The sequence below is a fragment of the Phoca vitulina genome, unplaced genomic scaffold (genome assembly GCF_004348235.1).
Source record: "Phoca vitulina isolate PV1807 unplaced genomic scaffold, GSC_HSeal_1.0 scaffold44, whole genome shotgun sequence".
In the NCBI taxonomy this organism is placed as follows: Eukaryota; Metazoa; Chordata; class Mammalia; order Carnivora; family Phocidae; genus Phoca; species Phoca vitulina.
In genome coordinates this window covers 4,930,153-4,953,260 of record NW_022589747.1, presented here as the reverse complement: position 1 = coordinate 4,953,260, position 23,108 = coordinate 4,930,153, and the positions used below count along the sequence as shown (strand labels likewise).

General features: G+C 48.0%; 1 protein-coding gene across 3 annotated transcripts in view; it reads left to right on the top strand.

Moving 5' to 3' along the window:
• COBL (cordon-bleu WH2 repeat protein) overlaps positions 1-23,108 on the top strand; it is a 278,487-nt gene that overhangs the window by 93,325 nt on the left and 162,054 nt on the right. For all 3 annotated transcript variants that reach the window (XM_032430638.1, XM_032430635.1, XM_032430636.1), the window contains exons 2-3: positions 9,804-10,007; positions 22,635-22,845. In XM_032430638.1, the coding sequence (XP_032286529.1) occupies positions 9,804-10,007; positions 22,635-22,845 (415 nt within the window). The remainder of the gene's footprint in view (positions 1-9,803; positions 10,008-22,634; positions 22,846-23,108) is intronic.

The following is a 23,108-nucleotide window of genomic DNA, read 5'->3' as shown; positions in this document are numbered from 1 at the left end:
ATGACCTTTGAAATGCCAGAGATGTTTTTGTACATATTATTTTGTTTTATAGTTTCTGCTGGGGCACACCCAGTCTTGTACCTGGAGGGAGCCCAGGGAGGGGGTGCTGCTTGCTCAGTGACTCAGTCCCTGAGGCACGTGGGACCGGCCCTGCTTCTCCCTGACAGTGCAGGGAAGGAGGGTGGGGTTGCCAGCTGGGTCACCTGCCCAGGACGTGCCCAGGAGGGGCCCTGCCCTTTTAACTGTCACGTGCTCCTTGGTGTGGGACTCCACGGCACCTGCACAGACCTTCTGGAAGGGAGCCACCAGTCTGGGAGCCACCAGGTTGGCAGTGCGGTGACCTTTGAGGACCGAGTTAAGATGATCGGGTCCATGGGAACAGCAGCAGTCCTTCCCTGGTGGAGGAAGCTGGTGGCGCCGTGACCGCTTTACGTGGAGACAGTGCTCGCTTTCAGAGGAGCTTGGGGTGTCTGTCCACCTGGGCGGCTTCAGCTCTCGAACTGGCACTCAGTTACGTCCTCGAAAAGACAAGCCCGAACCCAGGTATTGTGGGTGCTGCTTGGGTGGAGGAGGATTCCAGAGGGCGGCAGAGGAGACCCCATCACTCTCCCGTCATGCACAGAGAAGCTTAATCCAACAACCTGCCCCCACCCTCTGGACCCGCTCCTGTGGGGGTCCCTCCCCTGGGGGGTCCAGCCTCACCCACCCCCTTTGCTCTAACGGGCCTTGGGCCTCCCTCCACCCTTGGCAGTTGTGCAGCCGCCTTCTCTTCCCCTAGCGTGCTCAGCAAAAGAAATTCCTTCTGTGCCCAGGGGGCTGAGGGGTCCCCAGGAAGGAGCCCAGTGGGGGACAGAAGACAGACCTGACAGTAAGCCTGCCTTATGCGCTGGAACTGATAAAACTACCAGGATGAACGTCTAATCTTATTAGGATGAAATTATTCTGATCCAGTTGTGATAAAATACACACAACATGAAATTGAGTATACTAACCATTTCTCAGCGTGTGGTCGGTAGCGTTCGGTACATTCACGTCGTCCTGCAGCCAATCGCCCGAACTCTTCATCTTGCAAAACCAAAACTCTGCTCAACAAAAACTGTTAAACTCGTTACACAAAACCTCTCCGTCCCGCCCGCCCCCAACCCCTGGTGCCCTCCATTCCAAGGTCGGTCTCTCTGACGGCTATCGGAACCTCAAGTAAGGGGAATCACCCAGTATTTGCCTTTTTGTCTCTGGCTTATTCACTTAGTATAACAATGTCCTTGAGGTTCCTCCGTGTTGTAGCGTGCTTCAGAGTTTGTTTCCTTTTTAAGGCTGGAGAATATTCCGGAATGTGTACTTACCACATTTTGCTTATTCATCGGTGATGGGTGCTTGGGTTGCTTCTACCTTTTGACTATTGTAAATAATGCTGCCATGAACCTGGGGGGATCTTTTCAAGTCTCTGCTTTCAGTTCTTTTGGGTAGAGACAGACATATGCTGTTGTATTGTGCTTGGCTATGTTGCACTGAACAAATACTGCATTTTTTATCACTGTTAGGTGTGTGGCAACCCTGCATTGAGAAAGTCTATCGGCGCCATTTTTCCGACAGCATCTGCTAACTTTGTGTCTCTGTATCACATCTTGGTAATTCTCACAGTATTTTAAAATTTCTCATTATATTCGTCCAGGTGGTCTACGGTCAGCGATCTTCGATGTTGCTATTGTAATTGTTTTGGGTCACCACAAACCATGCCCATAGAAGACAGTGAACTTCATTGATAAATGTTGTGTGTGTTGTAATTCTCCATAGAGCTGTTCCTCCTATCTCTCCCTCTCCTCGGGCGTCCCTATTCCCTGAGACAAAACAGTGTTGAAATGAGGCCAATTAATAACCCTACAGTAGCCTCTACATGTTCAAGTGAAAGGAAGAGCCACACGTCTCTTAATTTTCATCAAAAGCTAGAAATGATTAAGCTCAGGGAGGAAGGCATGTCGAAAGCCAAGACAGGCTGGAAGCAGGATCTCCTGTGACAACCAGTGAGCCAAGTTGTGAACACAGAGGAACAGTTCTTAAAGGAAATTCAAAGCGCTATTCCAGCGAACACGCAAATGATAAGAAAGCAAAACAGCCTTCTTGCTGATATGGAGGAAGTTTTAAAGGTCTGGAAAGAAGATCAAAGCAGCCACAACATTCCCTTAAGCCAAAGCCCAATCCAGAGCGAGGCCCTGACTCTTCAGTTCTATGGAGGCTGAGAGGTGAGAAGGCTGCAGAAGAAAAGTCTGAGGTTAGCAGAGGTTGGTGCATGAGGTTTAAGGAAAGAAGCATCTCAAGGTGGAGCAGCAGGGGCGGGTGGAGAGGCTACAGCCAGTCATCAGAAGATCCAGCTGAGGGAATTAATGAAGGTGGCTATGCTAATGGATTTCCAGTGTAGACAAAACAGCCGTCTATTGGAGACTGATCTAGGACTTCATAGTGAGAGAGAAGTCAGTGTCTGGCTTCTAAGGACAGGCTGATTCTCTCGTTAGGGGCTAATACAGCTGGTGACTGAAGCGATTCCAAAAATCGTAAGGCCCTTAAAATTTGTGCTGAATCTACTCTGCCTGCGCTCTACAAATAAAACCATAAAACCTGGGTGGTGGCATATCTGTTTACAGCATGTTTTACTGGATCTCTTAACCCCACTACTGAGACCTACTGCAGAAAAAAGGGTTCCTTTCAAAATATGACTGCTCATTGACAATGTACCTGGTTTCCCGAGAACTCTGATGGAGATGGACAACGAGATGAATGTTGTTTTCATGCCTGCCACACAACATCCGCTCCATATCCCATGGATCAAGCAGTAATTTTGACTGTCAAGTCTTACTTCATAAGGCCCTAGCTGCCCTAGATTAGTGATTCCTCTGATGCATCTGGGCAAAGTCAATTGAAAACCTTCTGGAAAGGATTCACCACTCTAGATGCCATTAGGAACATTCATGATTCATGGGAAGAGATCAAAATATCAACATGAGCAGGAAGTTGGAGGAAGGTGATTCCAGCCATCATGGATGACTTTGAAAGGTTCAAGACTATATTGGAGGAAGTAACTGAAGATGTAGTAGAAATAGCAAGAGAACTAGAACTAGAAGTGGAGCCTGAAGATGGGACTGATTTGCTGCATCTCAGGATCCAACTTCAATGGAGAGGGTTGCTTCTTATGGATGAGCAAAGACCGTGGTGGAGACTCTGTGAAGATTGTTGAAGTGACAACAAGGATTTAGAATATTATACATAAAGCAGCAGTAGTGGGGTTTGAGAGGACTGACTCCAATTTTAGAAGAAGTTCTGTGGGTAAAATGCTATCAAACAGCATCACATGCTATGGAGAAATCATTTATGAAAGCAAGAGCCAATCCATGTAGCAGAATTCATTGTTGTCTTAGTTTAAGAAATGGCCACAGCCACTCCATCCTTCAGCCACCACCACCCTGATCAGTCAGCAGCCGTCAGCATCGAGGCAGACCCTCCACCAGCAAAAAGATGATGACGTCCCGATAGCTCAGATGATGGCTAGCATTTCTTAACAATAAAGTATTTTTATTTTTTTTAAGATTTTATTTATTTATTTATTTAGAGAGAGCACGCGAGCCGCGGAGGGGCAGAAGGAGAGAGACTCTCAAGCAGACTCTGCTGAGCATGGGACCTGACACAGGGCTCGATCTCACAACCCTGATACCATGACCTGAGCCGAAATCATGAGTTGGACACTTAACCGACTGAGCCACCCCGGTGCCCCTCATTTGAGTGGTTTCTTGTGGTATAGCTGCCACACTGAGGTGCTCTGGAACCAAACCTGCACTATCACCAAGGCATTCCTGGACCCAGAAGAGGAATTATGGGGGTTCCATTTTTATTTTTTTGAGGAACCTCCATACTGTTTTCCATAGTGGTTGCACCCCTTTGCATTCCCGCCGGCAGAGCACGAGCACAAGGGTCCCAATTTCTCCATATCCTTTTTTTTTTTTTTTTTTTGGATAGTGGCCATCCTAATCCTAATTATAATAGTGGTAATTTGGGGTTCATATTTTTCCGTGGTTTGGTATACTAGAATTGGAAGTGTCCTACGGCCCAGCCCCCGATGTCCCCAAAGGAACTGAGATCCAGAAAGAAGAAACCCATGCACAGCGTCTTAGATCCTGATGGCTTACCTGGGACACGCAGGATGATGTCCAAGACTGAGACCCACCAGCCAGCCGAGACTAAGAGAAGGCCAAGGTCCGGCCGAGTGGTGACCACTGTGCCTCGGCTCGCCCCTCCTCCCTCTCCCCGCTGCAGACGCACCACCTGCAGACGCGCGGGATCCCGCTGCAGGGCTTGGTGGTGGTTGGCACCGCGGCTGTGCTGGGTTCCGAGTGGGGACCTCGCAGCATTCAGAGAACAGGGTCCTCAGTCGATGGACCTCAGTCCTCTCCCCTGCCCACACTTGCCTCCACTTGGGAATGACACTGTCATCTCAGACCCAGGCCATCGAAAGCCACCTGGTCATCGCCTCCCAGAGTGTGTCCTCTGTTGACCTGCTCTGAACCTTGTACTGGAGTCAGAGGCTTGGAACCTCAAACATCGTGGGGCGCTCTTCCTGCTCTCGTGGACCCATCAGTCTTCCTCCCACGATCGCTCTGTCCGTGCACCCTCCCCATGGGCTACCCCCCTCTCATTCAGGCTGCATGTCCCCAGAACTGTTTGTGCTCACTGCTCTGGCTGCCTCCATCAGGGCTCCCCCCACGCGCCTTCCAGCACTTTCTCCCGCACTGGTTCTCACAGGTGATCTGGGATCCCCACTGGCTATGGATTCCTTAGCTCCTTGGCCTGCTTCCCAACCAGACCCTATTTCCTGCAGCAGCTGGGCCTCTCCCCTTGAACAAAACAGACACAAAACCACCTTCTGCTTCCCTCCCCTTTCTCAGTGACCTTGAAAAAGATAATCCCCAAATATTTGTGGGACGCTGTTATTTGGAACCACCTGCTCATGGGTTCCCCAACCAGCAAAATGAGAGCAGTAGATCTTCGTCCTTAGATTACAAGGATTCAAATGAGACAGAGTAGGTTGGAGAAACAAAGCACTCTGGTGCGCTGAGTAGACACAGCCCATAATGCTGTCTTCTTCTAGGATGTGCATTACCATTTTGTTTTCCTCCCCCCCCCCCCCCCCCCCACTGCATACTTTTCCCCAGCTAGGACTTTTTCCCTCCATTCCTCTCCTTCTCTCACAGCTCCAAATTCTGGCCATTCTCCGGACTGCTCAAGGCCACCTATGCAGATTTCTTCAGGATCATTCTTGCCTCAGGATTTTCTAAGTCTGCTCTGCACCTTGTAGGCTGAGACCCTATATGGTTTTCACCTTCACCCCGGTCATCGTCATCAGTAGGTGTTTGTAAATACCTATAGATATGAAGGGCAGTGCACTACATATTGAGAATATAAACAGCCTTAATAAAGCATCTGCTGTTGGGATGCCTGGGTGGTTCCATCGGTTAAGCATCTGATTTCAGCTCAGGTCATGATCCCGGGGTCCTAGGATCAAGCCCCACATTGGGCTCCCTGCTCAGCAGGGAGTCTGCTTCTCCATCTCCCCCTGCTCATGTGCTCGCTCGCTCTCTCTCTCTCTCAAATAAATAAATAAGATCTTTAAAAAAATTAAAACATCTGCTGTCCTCCAGAGATGTTAAATTAAGTTGAAGACATGAGGCACCAGAATTGCCACGTTGGGGAGGTCGATAGCAGCGGGGGTGGGTGTGTGTGTCCAGTGTCTCGAGCTGGCATGGAGCGGCTTTCTCCCCCTGGGGTCTGTGTACTCACAGACACACACCACTTCTGAAGTTTGGCCTTGACTCCGTCTACACCTCAGGCACCATTTTTGGCATGGACTGAAATTTCCCAAGTGCACCCCTCAAAATATGCAGATATTATTCGGTGAAAAATAAAAACACAAATTCACAAATTTATCGACATACATCTTCATAATCTGTCAGTTGCTTTCGTCAAATGATACAGAAATCGCAACTAAAACCCCGTGCCATTTTGATGTTAAGGAGGCTCTGTTCTAGAGAAATGTTGCGATCCGTTAACATAACCACCTCTCCGGGAATGCAGATTCGATTGGTCGTGCTGGGACTTGGGCACTTGGTTAAGCTTCTCACGTGCTTCCTGAGTGTAGCTGGGAGGGGAGCACTGGTCTCAGCCTTGTGTCCTTAGGCCCAGAGCATCCAGAGGCTTCTCAGAAGACGTGGTTTTGAGCTGTGTTTTCAAGAGAGCAAAGCATACGAGGCAGGGTGTACAATGTGGCAGAGGCAAGGGGGCATAATTGTGGGTTTTCCAGGAGCAGGGAGCATTAGACCCATTGCCAGGTGACTGGGGGAAGAGTAGGGGTGGGTTCAGGATGGAGGGTCAGGGGACAGCCCTGACTTTCAGGCTGTGCCAGTCCCCAGCCCTACAGGGGACAGGTATGTGAGAGCATTGAGTCCAAATGGAAGCACACACCCAGTTTTTGCTATGAAGGAGTTGAGGGCTTTACCGGATCTTACCAGAGCCAGAAATTCATGTTGCTGTGTGCAATGTTCCAGTTCTATCAGTGTTGGCTAGCTTCAGTGTGCGTGCACAAGCATGCACAAGCATGCACACGTGCACACGTGCATACCCACGTAACACTGTGCTGGACAGAAGCTTCCCTGGGTGTCCTCACAGCCTGCAGGGCTGTCACTCTTGCATGGGGGGTGGGGTCAGGGTGCACCGTGCGGAGTAAGGTGTGAGAAGATGCACAGCCCTCTGTGGTCGGTGCTCATCTCCTGCGTTTGGAGTGAGGGAATCCCGAGAGGCAACAGGATCCACTGGCGGAGTCTAGATGGTAGGAGGACGCTGCAGGTGGGCAGCTGTCAGTGATGAGAGCTGGGGCAGGTGGTAGCTGGGGAGACTGTCCATGTGGGAAAAACTGTGGGGACTGGCAGTTTCTTACGCCTCCCTCCCCACTTCTGCTCCCATGGTCGTGCCGGCCGAAAGAATAAATGCATCAGGAGCTGCTTCTGTTTGACTCAGAAGGAGTTCAAGCCAGGTTTATTAGTATCCAGCAATAAAGAGAGAGCTCCCTGGGCAAATGTATTCATTTCCCCAAAATGATAAAAATAAACACTTTTTTTCCCCAATGAAAACATCTTTGGGAGGTAATGTGAATAGCAAGTGGGCTGCTGGGGGCCTGAGCATCTAGCCCCAAACCCAAGACTGACTAGTGAAGGACTCTGTAACCTACTTCTCTGGGACTCGACTTCCCCATCTGTAAAATGGGGTGACATCTGTTCTTCATAACAGGCTGGAGAATTCAGTGCTTAAAATCATTCAGGTTTATTGCTAGCTCTGCCACTTTCTAGTCTTACCAAGATGTGCCCACACTCCTTGCCTATAAATGGTTAGTACCTCCTCAGAGTGTCATCGGGAGGGTAGGTGAATTAATAATATAAAGCCCTTCCACCCACATGCTATATGCCAACTACTTCATTTTCATTTCTGTAAGTTAAAAAATTAGAAAGTATGTAAGGGGTAAGAATAGGCATAAATGATAAAAATTATGACACAGATGTAAGGTTTTTACTAAGAAAAAAGGGAATTAATTTATGTCTACGCATCACAGTAGAGGAGGAGACTGGAATGTCATTCTGATCCAAATCTTTGTGTTAACCAGTGACAGGAATGGCAGAAGCTTGTGCCCAGCTCGGAATCCCATTTACTATTTTCCCCCCAATTTTAAGCAACCTCTTTTGTTTTACAAGTAATTCATATACAGGTGATATTATAGAAAAAGTAGGAAATGCATAGAAATGAAAATATCAAAATGTCATAATACACATAACCCGGAGATTCTTTAGTGTGTCTTTCTAGATTGTTTATGATCTATTGCTACAATGCCTAATTCTCTTAAAAACGGAATTTTCTAAAATAATATTTGTTTTCTAAAAAAAAAAACTTAAATCAAGTATTTTGGCACATCAAATTTTGTACTTTTAGAGTGTATTTAACTAGTACCAGTATAACATTGTTTTGAAGTACCATAGCTTATTGAAATTGTCTCTTATTGACCTGCGGTTCGATTATTTTATGTGTGTTTGCCATTGTAAATTATGTCGTACTGAGCACCTCTGAACCTCCCATGGTGCAATAATTGGGGGATTATTTCTTTGGGACCAATTTCTAGAAATGGAATTACCGTGCCTGATACTTTGGGCCAGAGTGCCCCCAAGAAGATTGCTCTGCGGGAGGATTTAAGCTCGTTAGCTCTTTGTGGATCAGCAGAGCATGGCAGGAGGTGGGGGGGGGGGCAAGGTGGGCAGGAGAAGCCCCTGGGAGTCGGGCACGTCTGCTCTCCATCCCTGCTCCAACACCAATAACCATGGGCCTTCAGGGTTGCTACGAATCTCTTGGATGTGCAATTTTCTCAGCTGCCAAATAGTTGGAGCATTGAATGAGGTGAGCTTCCTAAGGTTATTATTAGCAGAGGCCCTGGTGCTGAGTAAATACTAGCTATTATAAAATACCTAGGGCCTCTGTAAAATAAGGTCCTTATGTACACATAAATGTCTCTATATGTACATATATATACACGTATGTATGCATACATGTAGACAGAGACATACATTTATATAAAATAAAATACATATGTCAAGTAAGGCCATTTGCCTTCCTGAATAATCTGGAGGAGACAAGACTTTCTCAAAATGTTCTTGTTCCTCATCATATGGTTTCACTTATTTGTGGAACATAAGGAATAGCATGGAGGACATTAGGAGAAGGAAGGGAAAAATGAAGGGGGGGGGAATCAGAGGGAGAGACGAACCATGAGAGACTATGGACTCTGAGAAACAAACTGAGGGTTCTAGAGGGGAGGGGGGTGGGGGGATGGGTTAGCCTGGTGATGGGTATTAAAGAGGGCACGTTCTGCATGGAGCACTGGGTGTTATACGCAAACAATGAATCATGGAACACTACATCAAAAACTAATGATGTATTGTACGGTGACTAACACAACATGATAAAATAAAATTACAATAAAAATAAAATTAAAAAAATTTTTTAAATGTTCATGTTTCTCAGATGGGGTGACTTGCTGTCATATGTTTATAAATCTCCTGCAAAGTGAACTGAGAATTCAAAGCATAGCCAGGAATAAGGTGACAGTATTATCACTCGTGTCCCTCGCTGCCCAGCAGCCGCCTGCATGCACAGTGGCCTGTGGGTGGGCGTTGGTCAGAGGGGCTTTCTGGCTAATTTAGTACATCCCGATGCTGTCATAACACGTCCCCAACATCATGGATCTGTGGATTCCAGATCCTCAGCTGGTCATGGTCATGGATCGAAGCTGGAGTGAGGCAGACCATTGGTGGAGTCCACGTAACTAGGTGGCCACTCAGTGGCTCAGAAAGGGCTGGTCCACGCAAACTCTGCTGCACCAGCCCCTCCTTGATCTTTATAAATTATGACCATGCCACTCGCCGGTGGTAAACCCATTTTTTGGCTGATCCTTTCTTTTCAATCACGCTTCTTTTCAAGCACACTTCTTCTGTTTTTCTTAATTGTCCCCTTTCTGTTAGTATCGAGGAGTGTGCCAATTTTGGGGATTTTGAAAAGGGTTATGTACCTCAGAAGGCTGTTCTGAGGAGGGAGAAATACTTATCAGAATGGTTTGTCATGAGGGCAAGTCCTAGAAACCTGCTGGATGCTCATGGGTGATGGTATTAAGGTCATACTTGGAAGCTGTTGCCTCATTCAGTCCTTCTGTGCTGTCACTGTTTAAGGAGGAAGATGAAGGCTCGTGCCCCCCCTCCTCCTGGAAAACCGACCACGCCGAATGTGCACAGCAGACAGAAGCTTCCCCGGGATGTGTCCCCCGGCCCTCCACAGAACCTGCTGCACATGAAGGAGAACTTGAGGAATAGCATGGTGGCGGTCACCGTGGTTCTGCCCAGTGGGCTGGAGAAGAAGAGCGTGGTCAATGGCAGGTAAGGGTCCAGGCACCTCGGGGAGGGGTCACTGCCACCCATTCTCGGGTCCAAGGAGAACTGAAAAGTGGATCGTGCTGGGTTGCGCTCGCTCCCTTGTCAGGTCGGACCTGGGGTCTCGGGGGTACAGAGCTGGGTCTAGGTGACAATCCAGAGTGGCTCACCTGGATGACCATTGGCTAAGTGGCCCCTCCCCAGCTCGCCATCATCCCGAGGGAGCAGGGACTGCTGAGCTCAGTCCCGGTAGAGGGTGAGCTCGGAGGAAGGGCAGGGGTCACAGGCCCGTGTGCATCTCCAAGTAGGGGGCCAGCTCCAGAGCCTGCGCCAGCATCCTTGGCACCAAAGCGATGCAGCAGGACAGCCTCCCGAGCTGACCCTTCCAGTGTCCACTGACAGGCTGGCCCACAGACGTGTAGACACAGTCAGCAATCAGTTTCCCAAATGCAGCTTCCAGTGCACATTTACACTGACAGCTAAACCCCGACCCAACCAGTTTCCAGCCCCGAGATGCCCACCAGAATCCTTTCCAGATCTGCACTGCCCGGGAATGTGCCTGAGGTTAGGGTCACGTGTCCCTTCCTCTTCCCACGTCAGCCTCACCGGAAACACTGGCAAAGCCTCCTGCGATCATAGTTTTGAGAATTTTATTACCAATAGAATTTCTGATTTTTTTTTCAAGATACATCATCACGTTGTTTGATCGATTTTGTGCCACGACTGTTGTTCCTGATAACTTGATCTATGGGAACGTATTTTCACAGAGTCACAGGAAACAGAACATTAAATCTCAGCACTTAAACAGTTTTTATGATAGAGTATGATGGAGTGACCAACTATGGAAACGTTCCAGCATAAAAATATGTCTAATTCTGAGGCAGGAGTGAATAGAAGTCGTATTTCTCACAAAACGAGAATAAAAGATGATAGGACATATTTCACTCGTAAAAAGCAGTTTGCTCCAATATTTTTTAAAATGGGTAATGGTGGAAATCACATCCCCGTGGGTGTTTTTATTCTGGTGGTTGCACTGAAGAGAGTGATGGAACTCTTTCGTTTTAAAATATCAGGATTTGGATTCTCCCTGAAATTCTATGCTTTGCATCTGTTTAAACTCTATCATGAAAATTCTAGGTGGCAACTTAATGCACAAAGGAGAGCGCACATCTTACAGGTCATTTCACGGGGTACGCGCACAAGGGGAGGAAGCCTGCGGCAGGCCTCGCTGCGCAGCTGGGGGCGGAGCTGATGAGTTGTGGGGTACGGCATCTCCTCCCACGCCAGATGATGCCAACCCGTTTCCCAGGGTGGAGCCACCCACCCGCCCAGCGTGGGGCTTGCCCCTCGGGGGGCCTCCCGTAGCTGGGGTCCCAGCCGCAGGGCTCCCGCGGAAGCAGTTGAACTTGGTCTACACTGGATCCACGAGGGAGGCACCCCAGGCTGCAGCCTCGCGGCTCCCAGACGCCCGTGGCTCTGTGGCGGTTGCTGTAGGCAGAGCTTCCAGGGGTCGTGATGTGCAAGTGACGAGAGTCTCTGGTCTCTTTGTTTTGCAGAGTAGCCCTTGTTCTAAGCACGTTTTTTCCAACGAACCTTGTCTTGAGAAGCATGCCATGTTACTGCAGGTTTATAAACTACTTTAATACGTGTGTGAAGTTTGATCAGGGAATGTATTATGGTTTAGTCACCATTCCTATATTTTCAACCCAGTTTTTAAAAATATCTTATTTATTTGAGAGAGAGTGCGTGTGCACAAGCAGGGGGAGAGACAGAGGCAGAGGGAGAAGCAGGCTTCCCGCTGAGCAGGGAGCCCGATGTGGGACTCGATCCCAGGACCCTGGGACCATGACCTGAGCCGAAGGCAGACGCTTCACCGACTGAGCCACCCAGGTGCTCCCTACCCAATTTAGTTATACTTAAAAATACTATTTTATTGAGGTCTGATTAATAGTAAAAACAGTACATGTTAACTGTGCCCTACTCGACAAGTCTAGCTCAGTGCACTCCCAAGAGACTACTGCCACTCTCAAGCTAGTTACATAGTTTGTAGAAAAATGGCCTGGTGGGTCCTGTCTTAACACGCTGATACCTGGGTCCGGTTCTCCAAATGCATGCAGAGAGACAGAATACCTGCCTGACAACTGCAGGTTTGAAAACCATTTCCAAACTGAACACTTTCTTAAATTATATCTTTTTAAAATTTGTTTCTTTACAGAGTAGAAGCTACCACTTTGTAGCGTGGCAGTGTAACAATGAGAAAACATGCAGCCTTAAAGATCAAGCATTAAAAAACTTCCCTCTTCTCCAGCAGTAAATTATAATCCCTCTCCCGAGCTTCCTGCAGGATTAAGTGAGTCAGGGCAGTAGCCCATGCGCTTGCTTAACTGGGACCTTGGCATCTTGGCCGGTGCTGATTCAGCAGCTGCTTGCCTGGGGATTTGGTTTTATGTGTCATGCTCTTTAATAATACCAGAGCGGGCTGAAGTCCAGTTCCCAACCCTTGCTTAAAATAGATCTACTAATTGTTAATAAATGCGGTTTCTCTCTTCTGTTTTATTAGAGAACATGCCCAGCTTTTAATGGGACGAGCAAGCAGTTGATAATTTATAATCAGCCCCTTAACCATGCTTTTTCCTGATATGAAAGATTCTCTGAGAGGAGACATTAGCAATTGCAGTCTGATGATTGCATTCTGCATATGACTGATTTTTTTTTTTTCTTTTTTAAAGCTTCCTTTCGATTTGGAAACGTAAATAAAAGCCCCAGTCTGTTCTTACAGAGATTAGGACATGAGAATCCGTGTTCTGGGCCATTCTTTTTTTTTTTCTTCTTTTTTTTTTTTTTTAAAGATTTATGTATTTACCTTAGAGAGAGAGAGCAGGGGGAGGGGCAGAGGGAGAGGGAGAGAGAGAATCTCAGACTCCCCACTGAGCACGGAGCCCAACGCAGAGCTCGATCTCAGGATCCTGAGATCACGACCTGAGCCAAAATCAAGAGTCCGATTGAGCCACCCAAGGCACCCCCATATTCTGGGCCATTCGTAAGGGAAATGCTCTGGCATACGATTAGGAATGGTGTTACCAGCACTGCCTAGGGATGGTGGGAGGAGGCCACCAATTCCATCACATTAATTGGGGCACACTTAAAGAGAAGATCTTTGAAAAGACAATGCCCTTAGGGGCGCCTGGGGGGCTCAGTCGTTAAGCATCTGCCTTCGGCTCAGGTCATGATCCCGGTGTCCTGGGATCGAGCCCCATATCGGGCTCCCTGCTCTGCAGGGAGTCTGCTTCTTCCTCTACCTCTGTTTCTCCCCCCACTTGTGCTCTCGCTCTCTCTCAAATGAATAAATAAAAAATCCTTAAAAAAAAAAGAGAGAGACAATGCCCTTAGGCAAAAGAGAGCTTCATAAACCGTGTCCATCTCTAGAGTGTTGGGGCTGTTTTGATGTGGTAGTCAGTTCCATGTTAGTACACATACCCAAGGGGCCCGGGGCAGGAAAAGGCAAACATTCCCTTTGCGGAATACAGGAAATCTCCCTCGGTGTTCATTCCTGTGATTCTTCAAGACAGACACACTTACGACTGTGCAGGATTTATTTAGGTCCCGATGCTCATAAAATAGCCCAGGCTCTCATAACATGGGTATTGGGTCTGCACGTTCCTTCTGGAGAGAGCTCACCTGCTCCAGGATGGAGCGGAGGGAGGCTGCGAGTTCTCCTCAGCTCTGGGGGTGTCCTTCATCCGCCCTCCCCCTCGAGGTGTTGGTGAAGCCTCTTGCTCATCGTGGCTCCCGGAGCTGAACGGAGCCTGCTCTTCTCTGGCACTCAGCGAGTTAAGGAGTTGATGTTAGAAAAGGCATTTTTGGTGCTGGGGAGTCAGCCAGGAGAAGACAGTTCTCTAAATAACTGGCTGATAGGTTGCTTTGGTTTAATTTGATTTACATTTTTGTTTGAAGATTATCTTTTTTTAGAAGACTTCATTTTTTTTAGAGCAGTCTCAGTGTCCTAGCAAAAATGAGAGGAAAGTACAGAGATTTCCCACATACCTTCCCCCCCCCCACGATCTCCCCATTATCAACATCCCCGGCAGAGAGGGGTGTCCGTTACAATCAGTGAACCTGCACAGATGTATCGTCATCACCTGGAGCCCATTGGTGACATCAGGCTCCACTCTTTGTGTTGTATGTGCTGTGGGTTTGGACATACCTACAATGATGTGTGTCCACCACGGGAGTACCTCACAGAGGAGTTTCACTGCCCTGAAATCCTCTCAGAAAAAAATGCCCGGGACATGCAGCCCGCTCTGGTCACTGTGGCTAGAAGTGGATCTCATTGAACCGTATTTCCCATCAGCCTTGGGAACGTGTTTGATCATCCAGGTCCTAGCTCGCTGCTTTTAGTGACCGCCTCCCTGAAATGCTTCTGCCCTATGAAGGCTTCCTTCCCTTGCTTGTTTGGGTGAAACCTAAGAGCAGCTGAAAGATGAGAGTGACAGAATGTCTGTCACATGCAGACTATGATCATCAGACTCCAGGTACTACTGGATTTCCTTCCTGAGGATCTTTGCTGTGAGCAAACAGCAGGTGCCATTCCTGGTTGGGATTTGGTGTGATACCCATCATAGAGAGGGGAACTCTCATTTTGTGGGATCCTAGTATACAAGAAAGAAAGAAAAAAAAAAAAGGAGAGAGGAAGGAAGGAAGGGGGAGGCGGAAAGGGAAAGGAAAAAGAAAAGGAAATGGAAAGGGAGGAAGAAAGAAAAGAAAGGAAGGGAAAGAAGTTAAGGGAAGGTAGGAAGGGAGGGAGGGAGGGAGGGAAGGGGGGGAAGGGAAAGGAAATGGAAAGGGAGGAAGAAAGAAAAGGAAGGAAGGGAAGGGAAGGAAGGCAGGGAGGGAGGGAGGGAAGGGGGAGGGGGAAAGGAAAAGGAAAAAGAAAAGGAAATAGAAAGGAAAGAAGAAAGAAAAAGAAGGAAGGGAAGGGAGGAAGGAAGGGAGGGAGGGAAAGGGGAGGGGGAAAGGGAAAAGAAAAGGAAATGGAAAGGGAGGAAGAGAGAAAAGGAAGGAAGGGAAGGAAGGAAGGAATAAAAAAGAAAAAAGAGAAAAGAAAAAAGAAAAGGAGGAAAATAGTCATTTATTCATTGAGCAAAATACATACCTAACACCTAACTTTTCTGAATCAACTGGGAGGAAGACATCCCAGCGAACAGCAGAAGGAAATAAATCTCATTTACAAGATGACCATTTTGTGCAAGAAATGGGGAATTCAGTGCTACTGGAACATGGATGGAGAAGGGGATTTACAAGGGCCTGGATGGGGTGGTGGCTGTGTGCTAATGAGTCTCCTGTGGGTCATTCCTGAGCTCCCCGGGTCTCAATCAAACAAGATTACACAGGCCACCAGGGACACAAGGCTCTGTTCCAGTGCCAGGCAAGTCATAAGGAAACTGACTCGTCAGAACATTAATTTTCCTCAAATGTAGGAGACAGTGTTCTTCTATTAAAATAGCGTCCAGTAAATAAAATCTTAAAAAAAAAAAAAATAAAATAAAATAGTGTCCAGGGTGCCTGGGTGGCTCAGTCAGTTAAGTGTCCAGCTCTTGATTTTGGCTCAGGTCGTGATCCCAGGGTCTTGAGATGGAGCCCTGCCTCGGACTCCATGCTCAGCATGGGGTCTGCTTGAGATTCTCTCCTCCTCTCTCTCTGCCCCTCCCCCTTCTCTAAAATAAATAAATCTTTAAAAAATAATAGCATCCAAATGGCACATGCACATTTAAAATAAACACTAACCTAACTTTAAAGATAGTTGGGCTGTGTGCCAAGCTCCCCCGAAAAGGCACATTGACTCACCTGCCAAGTGCGAAGCACACAGCGAAGGTCTGCTTGTGTATGACCTGGCACAGGAGGCACTAGACTGAAGATAAGGGTCAAACATGACGTGGTCAAAGTCAAGAGAGAGCACCAGTTACCGTGGTGGGAGTCTGTCTAACCGGTATGCACTGCATGTTGGTATCACCTGTCCACACCTGTCCAGGTAACAGCTCACGACATCACACGTAGCCAGACAAACTGTCCGGCTCCCAGCCTCTGCGCGTTTCTCTCTGGGACTAGATGCTCCAAGCGGCACTGCCTTCTGAGCAGTTTGAGAAGCTGGACGCCTTAGACTTCTCTAAGTCTTAGTGTCTCCGGTTGGCATGACCCCAGTCTCTCCTAGATCACATACCGTGAGAACTTCTGCAGACCGTGGTGGCTGTCTGGCCCCAAGAGGCATTTGGGTTTTGTGAGGGAGAGCCGTCGGGATTTGGGGATTTGGTGCCATCATCCTGATGACTCGGCTTCTGACTTGTACGTGGGATGAAAGTACCCCTGGTCGTTTTGCTGCTCTCTGGTTCCGTCTGGCCTCACTTGACAGCCTGAGGACCCAAGCTTCCCTAAGACCAGATTCTTGTCGGTGACTCTAGCCTTGAACCTAGACCCCTGCCTCTGACCCACAGACTTCTCTGCCTGTGGCTTCTTCCATCTCCTGGTCTCTCCATTGTCCTTCGGGTGTTCTGCCTGTGCGTTCCTTTGCACCTGACCTCGTCCATAGGGGCCACCTCTCGGATGGCCCTGCTTACATCTTGCCTTATCCTACCTCTCCGATGTCACACAAAGCTGCAAGACTGCACTTTTTCCCAGGACTTGCTCTGACTTGGTAGCCAGATTTTGCCTTACTCATGGCTTGGGGAAACCTCTTGGCCTTGGTTCCACACATGAAACTAAGCTACGTTCAACCAGTTTAGGATTTGACTGGACGTGCAAATTAAGTGTGTTCATTTTAACATCATGTCCAGAAGTGCTTACCTTTTTTTAAAAGAAGATTTTATTTATTTATTCCAGAGAGAGAGAACAAGAGAGAAAGAGCGAGCAGGGGGAGGAGCAGAGGGAGAGGGGCAAGCAGACTCCGCGCTGAGCAAGGCGCTCGATCCCAGGACCCTGAGATCATGACCTGAGCCGATATCAAGAGTGAGACACTTAACCAGCTGAGCCACCCAGAGGCCCCCAGAACTAGCTACCTTAATGTAACTTGTAAACTCAGCATTGAGGGACCCATTTATCTAATCAACACATTTGTACTAAATGCTCATTTCATGAGTACAAGGAATAAATTAGTTTTCAAAGCGTGGTCCCCGACCATGAGCGGCTGCATCCCTGGGAACTTGGTAGAAATGCAAATTCCCAGCCCAGTCCTAGTGATTCAGAAACCTTGAGGAGAGGCCAAGCAATCTGACTCTCAGATTAAAGGTTAATCTTTGAGAACCCCAGCTGCAGGGCATGCACCGCCTCTGCTAGAGGTACCAGGGTGAGCGCACGGTCCCCGAGAGTGAGCCCAGGGTCGTGCTGGCACGATGGAAGGAAGAGAGCTGTAGGAATGGATAGTGGACGCAGCTCAAGAATGATCCTCCACAGCCTGACCACAGGCAGGCTTTGCGGTTTAGCTAGAAGTGCGTCCCAGAGAGGGGCGACTCGTCACCTGGCCCAGCTTGACGGAAATAGGGCATGGCCTCCCTGACTTCCCTGTCCCAGCCATGTGGTCCCCAAGAGCCTGCTCACATCCTCGGGTCCCGAGTGCCTCTGCATTTGGGGCAGGGCTATGGGCACAGGCTGACCATCACTCTGCCTAGCTCTCTGCTGGGATTTCAGAAAGAACCGCCTGGGAAAGAACATCAGCTTTTTCTTATCGAAGCCACGGACTCCTGCCAAAATGTTTCATGAAGTCTATACACATTTGGGCAGTAATAGTTTTGTTTTGTTTGGGGTGTTTTGTGTTTTTTTTAAAGATTTTATTTATTTGACAGAGACACAGCAAAAGAGGGAACACAAGCAGAGGGAGTGGGAGAGAGAGAAGCAGGCTTCCCGCCGAGGAGGGAGCCCGATGCAGGGCTCGATCCCAGGACCCTGGGATCATGACCTGAGCCGAAGGCAGATGCTTAACGACTGAGCCACCCAGGCGCCCCTGTTGTTTTTTTTTTTTTTTAAAGAAAGTGTATATTGGGTAAATAAAATATATTACCAAAATTCAAAAAAAAAAAAAAGACGTAGAAAAAATTTTATATACTTTTAAGCTTAAAAATAGAGATCACCACAAATACCAGGAAATAAATTTCACCCCTACATTCTGAGCACTTAAGAGGCATTTTGGGGAACAACAGATTGAAGAGGTTGGAGGGAAAAAGGATGTTGAGGAGAAATTGGGAGAGAAAGCCCCAGAGATCCGCCTCGTGACTCTCCTCGACCGCTATCAACGTGGTTTTGAGTGGTCAGTCCTCTTTATTACTTGGTATCAGAGAGCGAGAGAGAGAGACTGCAAATGGTGTTTGTTTTTGTCTTATTCAGGCTGCCTTAAAATACCACAGACTGGGGGCTTCCACAAAGGTCGTGTTTCCTCACAGCTCTGGAGGCTGGAAGCCCAAGGTCAAGGTGCCAGTGGGTAGATTTCCTTCTGAGGCATCTTCCCGGCTCATAGGCAGCCATCATTACTCCGTGTGCTCATATGACCTCCTCTTTGTGGGTGCACAGAATAAGCTCTCTGGGTCTCTTCTTGTAAGGACACTAATCCTGTCCTATCAGTGCCACCCTTATGACCTCATGTAACCATAATTACATTCTTAGAGGCCCCATATCCAAATACAGCCGTACTGGGGGTTAGGGATTCACCACGACTTTGAGGAGGACACAGTTCTGTTCATGGTGGTGTTAATGCTGGGTGTCCACCGAGGCCCAGGGGATGTGCTTTGGGTTCTTAGCAGTGATGGTTTAGTGAACTTTCTTAATACACCTGATTCTTCTTTTGACATTCGGAGGGTGTCTAGTTGCCTTGTTTTCCTTCTTTGTAAGATTGGGGGAATTTGATGGTGCAGTCTCAAGGATGCTACTTCAAGAGTGTTGGGCTATCTCGGTGTTTGCTGAGAGCAAGGTGGAGTTTAGCCACATACAGACAGGAGAAGCTCTGCTCTGAGCCACGTAAAACATCTCACCACACAGAATCCCCAAACAGAAAAGACCAGAACAAATGAACTCATGTATTTCGCAAACTCATCACATCGCATGCCTGGCGCTGTGCTCACTACCTTACCAGTGTTCATTCATTTAAGTCTCTAACAGGTGGACACTGTCTGTATGCCCTCACCAGTAAGGAAACTGAGGCACGGGGAGGCAGGTCTGAGAATCGGTGAGCGGCGGTGCTCGGACTCCATCCCAGGCAGCTCCCCTCAGGTGCCTTCACTGAACCGCCCTGCTGATATGGGAAGGATGCCCACACCTCACAGAGCTGGTGTGTGCAGAGCTGCTGATCCAAGGCAGATGCTGCTGCAGCCAAGGGCAGGTGCGAGGTGAGGAACGGTCAGGCTCAGGAGGTGATGAGAATGTGTATGAGTAAGTAGGCAACCTCTTCCAGTCCCTGGAAAGTTCTTTCCTGTGGCCCAGTGGCAGAGGGACACACTGAGACCCTGCGGAGGGTGCACACTGACACCCGGTTAGAGACGCTACCGACCGCTGCAGGCTGCGGTCTACACATCCATACAGGAAGCCCGTGGGGACCAGGTGGTGCCTCTGTCCATCCTTGGGTGCTGCCATTATGCTTTGCCTTTCCTCTCTTTCTGGGTAGATTTTTCCAGTGGCATCAAAGACGCTTTGGAAGAACTCGCATACTCTTGGGAATTTGGTATTTTAAATGCCAGCCAATAGCAGATTCACTGGTGGGGTGAAAAGTGGCAGAAAGGCTAGCCCCCCTCCTCCCACCTCATTTTGCATGGACATGATCCTAAAAAGCAGCGTGTAGTGGAAAAGTAGTAAATCGGGTCGTGTTTTAAATGAGCCTGGGGCAGGGTCACACAAAGTGGCCGACCCTGCAGGAAGCATTGCAAGATGAGCTCATGCTTTTGGACCCAGGTCCTCGTGTTTGGACTGGTGCATATCCAGCTTCTCAAGTGCAACCCAACTTCGGTCCTCATCAGGATGCCGTGTCCCTCTGGGAGTCACAGATGCGGACGGCCCGAAGGAGAGCAAGACAGCTATCAAAACCTGAGCTCCTCTCACCCCCAAACTTCCTTATTTCCCTGTGGGAACCCCTCTGTCCTGGCTTGGGTTCTTGCCACTGGGAAAGGATGGTGTCCGATTTGCTTGTCTAAGTTGAATTGGTAATAGACTTTGTGTTCTTCATACCATTTAAGCACGTATGATGGCCGGGCAGGGCATCTGGTGTTGGGTTTTATGATCATGCTCTTATATTAGTGTTTTATTTTGTTTCTGTTTTTTTTTTTTTTCTTTTTTGCCTTCTCCTCCCCCAAATTTAATAGTAAATTTGAGGAGATAGCTCCCCAGCACATAGAATTTTCTGCTTGGGAACTTTTCCTTCTTCTCCCCCCCAAACATTTTGTTGAGAAACTGCTTCCATTTCCAACTGTTGAGAATGTCACTGGAAGAAACTCATCCTGCATTAAATGAACTATCGAAAGCCAGAATGGATCAGGCGATTTGGGGGGAAATCCACCAGATACACAAGGCAGAGATTTGGGCGGCCCATTATTTATTCGGCCAGAAAATGGGTACAGCACTGTGCTAGCATATTCAATCAGTACTGGCTTCGATGATAGCAGGATGGGTTTATTCTCGGTGATGGAGAAAAATGCACCCTGCTCCAGAGCTGACTGCTCCTTTTCAGAGCATCTAATTCAGTGTTCAAACATGTTACTGATTAGTGGATTCAAAGAACAGAAAGTAACATTAGTAGCTCTTGTGTTCTTTGTGGTTTACATTCTAAGACTGACTCAAATTTTGACAGTTTATCTGTGGGAAAGGAGCGAGCATCAGATGGACCAGGGTCCCAAGCTCGCTCTGCCTTTTCCTGGACACCTCGCCTCTCAGACTGGGTGACGAGGAAGGGGAGCACGTAAGTAGCATCACGGATACACAGGGAGAGATAACAAATAATAGGACCTCATTTTAGCATCATTGGAAGTCTGTTTTCTGTACTGAGGCTTCTCAGTGGAATGTCATCATGCCGTGGAGCATCTTGTTGCGTTGCATTAAGCCTGTGGTTGGAATAAAGATGATTTTTGCCCCGGAGCTGAAGGAATCGGAGTTTGCAGTATTTACAGTGTTATTAGCCAGTGTGGCCGTGTGTGCTGGGGCACTTGTGAGCATGCGCACTGCCTCGGCCCCACAAATGCCCCGTCAGAGTCCAGGGACCCAGGAGAAATGCTGAGTTGTTTTGTATCAATCCAAGGGGCGCCTGGGTGGCTCAATCGGTTAAGCATCTGCCTTCGGCTCAGGTCATGATCTCAGGGTCCTGGGATCAAGTCCCACATCAGGCTCCCTGCTTAGCGGGAAGCCTGCTTCTCCCTCCCACTTGTGCTCTCTCTCACTCTCTCTTGCGGTCTCTCTCTCTCTCTCTCAAATAAATAAAATCTTGTATCAATTCGAGCATTACTGATTAATTTTCAGTTGTAGCAGTTGAATAAGAAGTAGGGCACTTTGGGGACTCACTCTTGCTTGGGGCTTTGCCTGTGGTTCTCCTGTCTGGATCCAGGGTCCCCAGCAGCCCGCAGCCCTCGGGGTGAGTGACAGGTGCCCGGGCTGCGTCAGGACAACCCGGGCAGCTGTGTGTTCACAGAAGCACTGCGAGTCTGCGAGCCGCACCCCCGGACCCCCAGACACCTGGAAAGCATATTTATGACCAGAAATAATTGCCATGTCAGTTACTTATTAGGAAATAGGTCACAGGAAAGACCTGTGCTTTCATGAGAGGCATATGCTCTATTGCTTGGGAAATTTAGGGAAAGAGAGATCAGCTTTAAATATAAAAACATTCTGCCAGGCAGATATAAAAGAGGCAAAGGAAATTCTTTGGAGTAATCTGAATTGTTAACTCTCCTCCCTTGGTAAATAATTCCCTGTGGTGGGGGACATGATGACAGTTTTTGACATTCAAACAAGGTCATTTTCTTAGGGTTTTTTTTTTTTTTTTCTTTTGTCTTTAAAAAGGCATAAATTTTTTTAGCTATCATCTTCAACTTAAAGTGTTCAGTTTGGGAGCAGCTGGGTGGCTTAGTTGGTTGAGTGACCAACTCTTGGTTTCAGCTCGGGTCATGATCTCAGGGTCATGAGATCAAGCCCCAAGTTGGGCTCTGCGCTTAATGTGGAGTCTCCTTGGGACTCCCTCTCCCTCTACCCCTCTCCCCTGCGCTTGCTCTCTCTCTCTCTCTCTCTCTCTCTCTCAAATAAATAAAAATCTTTTAAAATTTGTCAGTTTTTAAGAGACATTTATGAATCACTGAAAATTTAGTCTTTATTAGTATCACTTGTGCTAATTAACCTTGTAGGATTCAAGTCAACATATCCATGGACTTAATACAAATATAACTCTTTTCCCGGCTCTGGTAGTTGCTCTTTCAGGCATGTTGTTTACTAGTGTTGGAAATGTTAGGAAACGCTGTCCAGTCATGAGCCAGGAATTCATGAGCTGTGATTGCATGACCACATACACATGACCAATTTGCTTATTCACCTACTGGTGCGTGGGTTTGACCCTTACTCAGCTTGACCGAAGGGAGAGCACAAAAACATTCCTAATTAATGTGATCTGTTTCCCTTTTTCAGCCATGCAATGATGGACCTACTGGTTGAACTTTGTCTTCAGAACCACCTAAATCCATCCCACCATGCTCTCGAGATCCGGTCTTCGGAAACCCAGCAGCCTTTGAGTTTTAAGCCAAATACTTTAGTTGGGACCCTGAATGTGCACACTGTATTTCTCAAAGAGAAAGTTCCCGAAGAGAAGCTGAAGCCTGCCCCACCCAAAGCACCTGAGGTCAGTAGGACCAGGGCCGGGGCGGGTCGGGGGGGGGGGGGGGCTTTGTTATCTGAGGGCGTTTGCAGAGCCCTGTGGCCAAGGTGCTGAGGAAGGGGGCTGGTGGAGCCCCTCTTCCCTGAGCAACACGTGCAGACAGCTATTAAAATTTCTACTTCCCTGCTAGGCAAAGTTAGGCCCTAAACTGAGTTTCTTTTAGAAGATGGAAATTAACTAACTTTAATAATATTCGTGGTTGTATCTTTGCTCCTTTGGCTGTTATA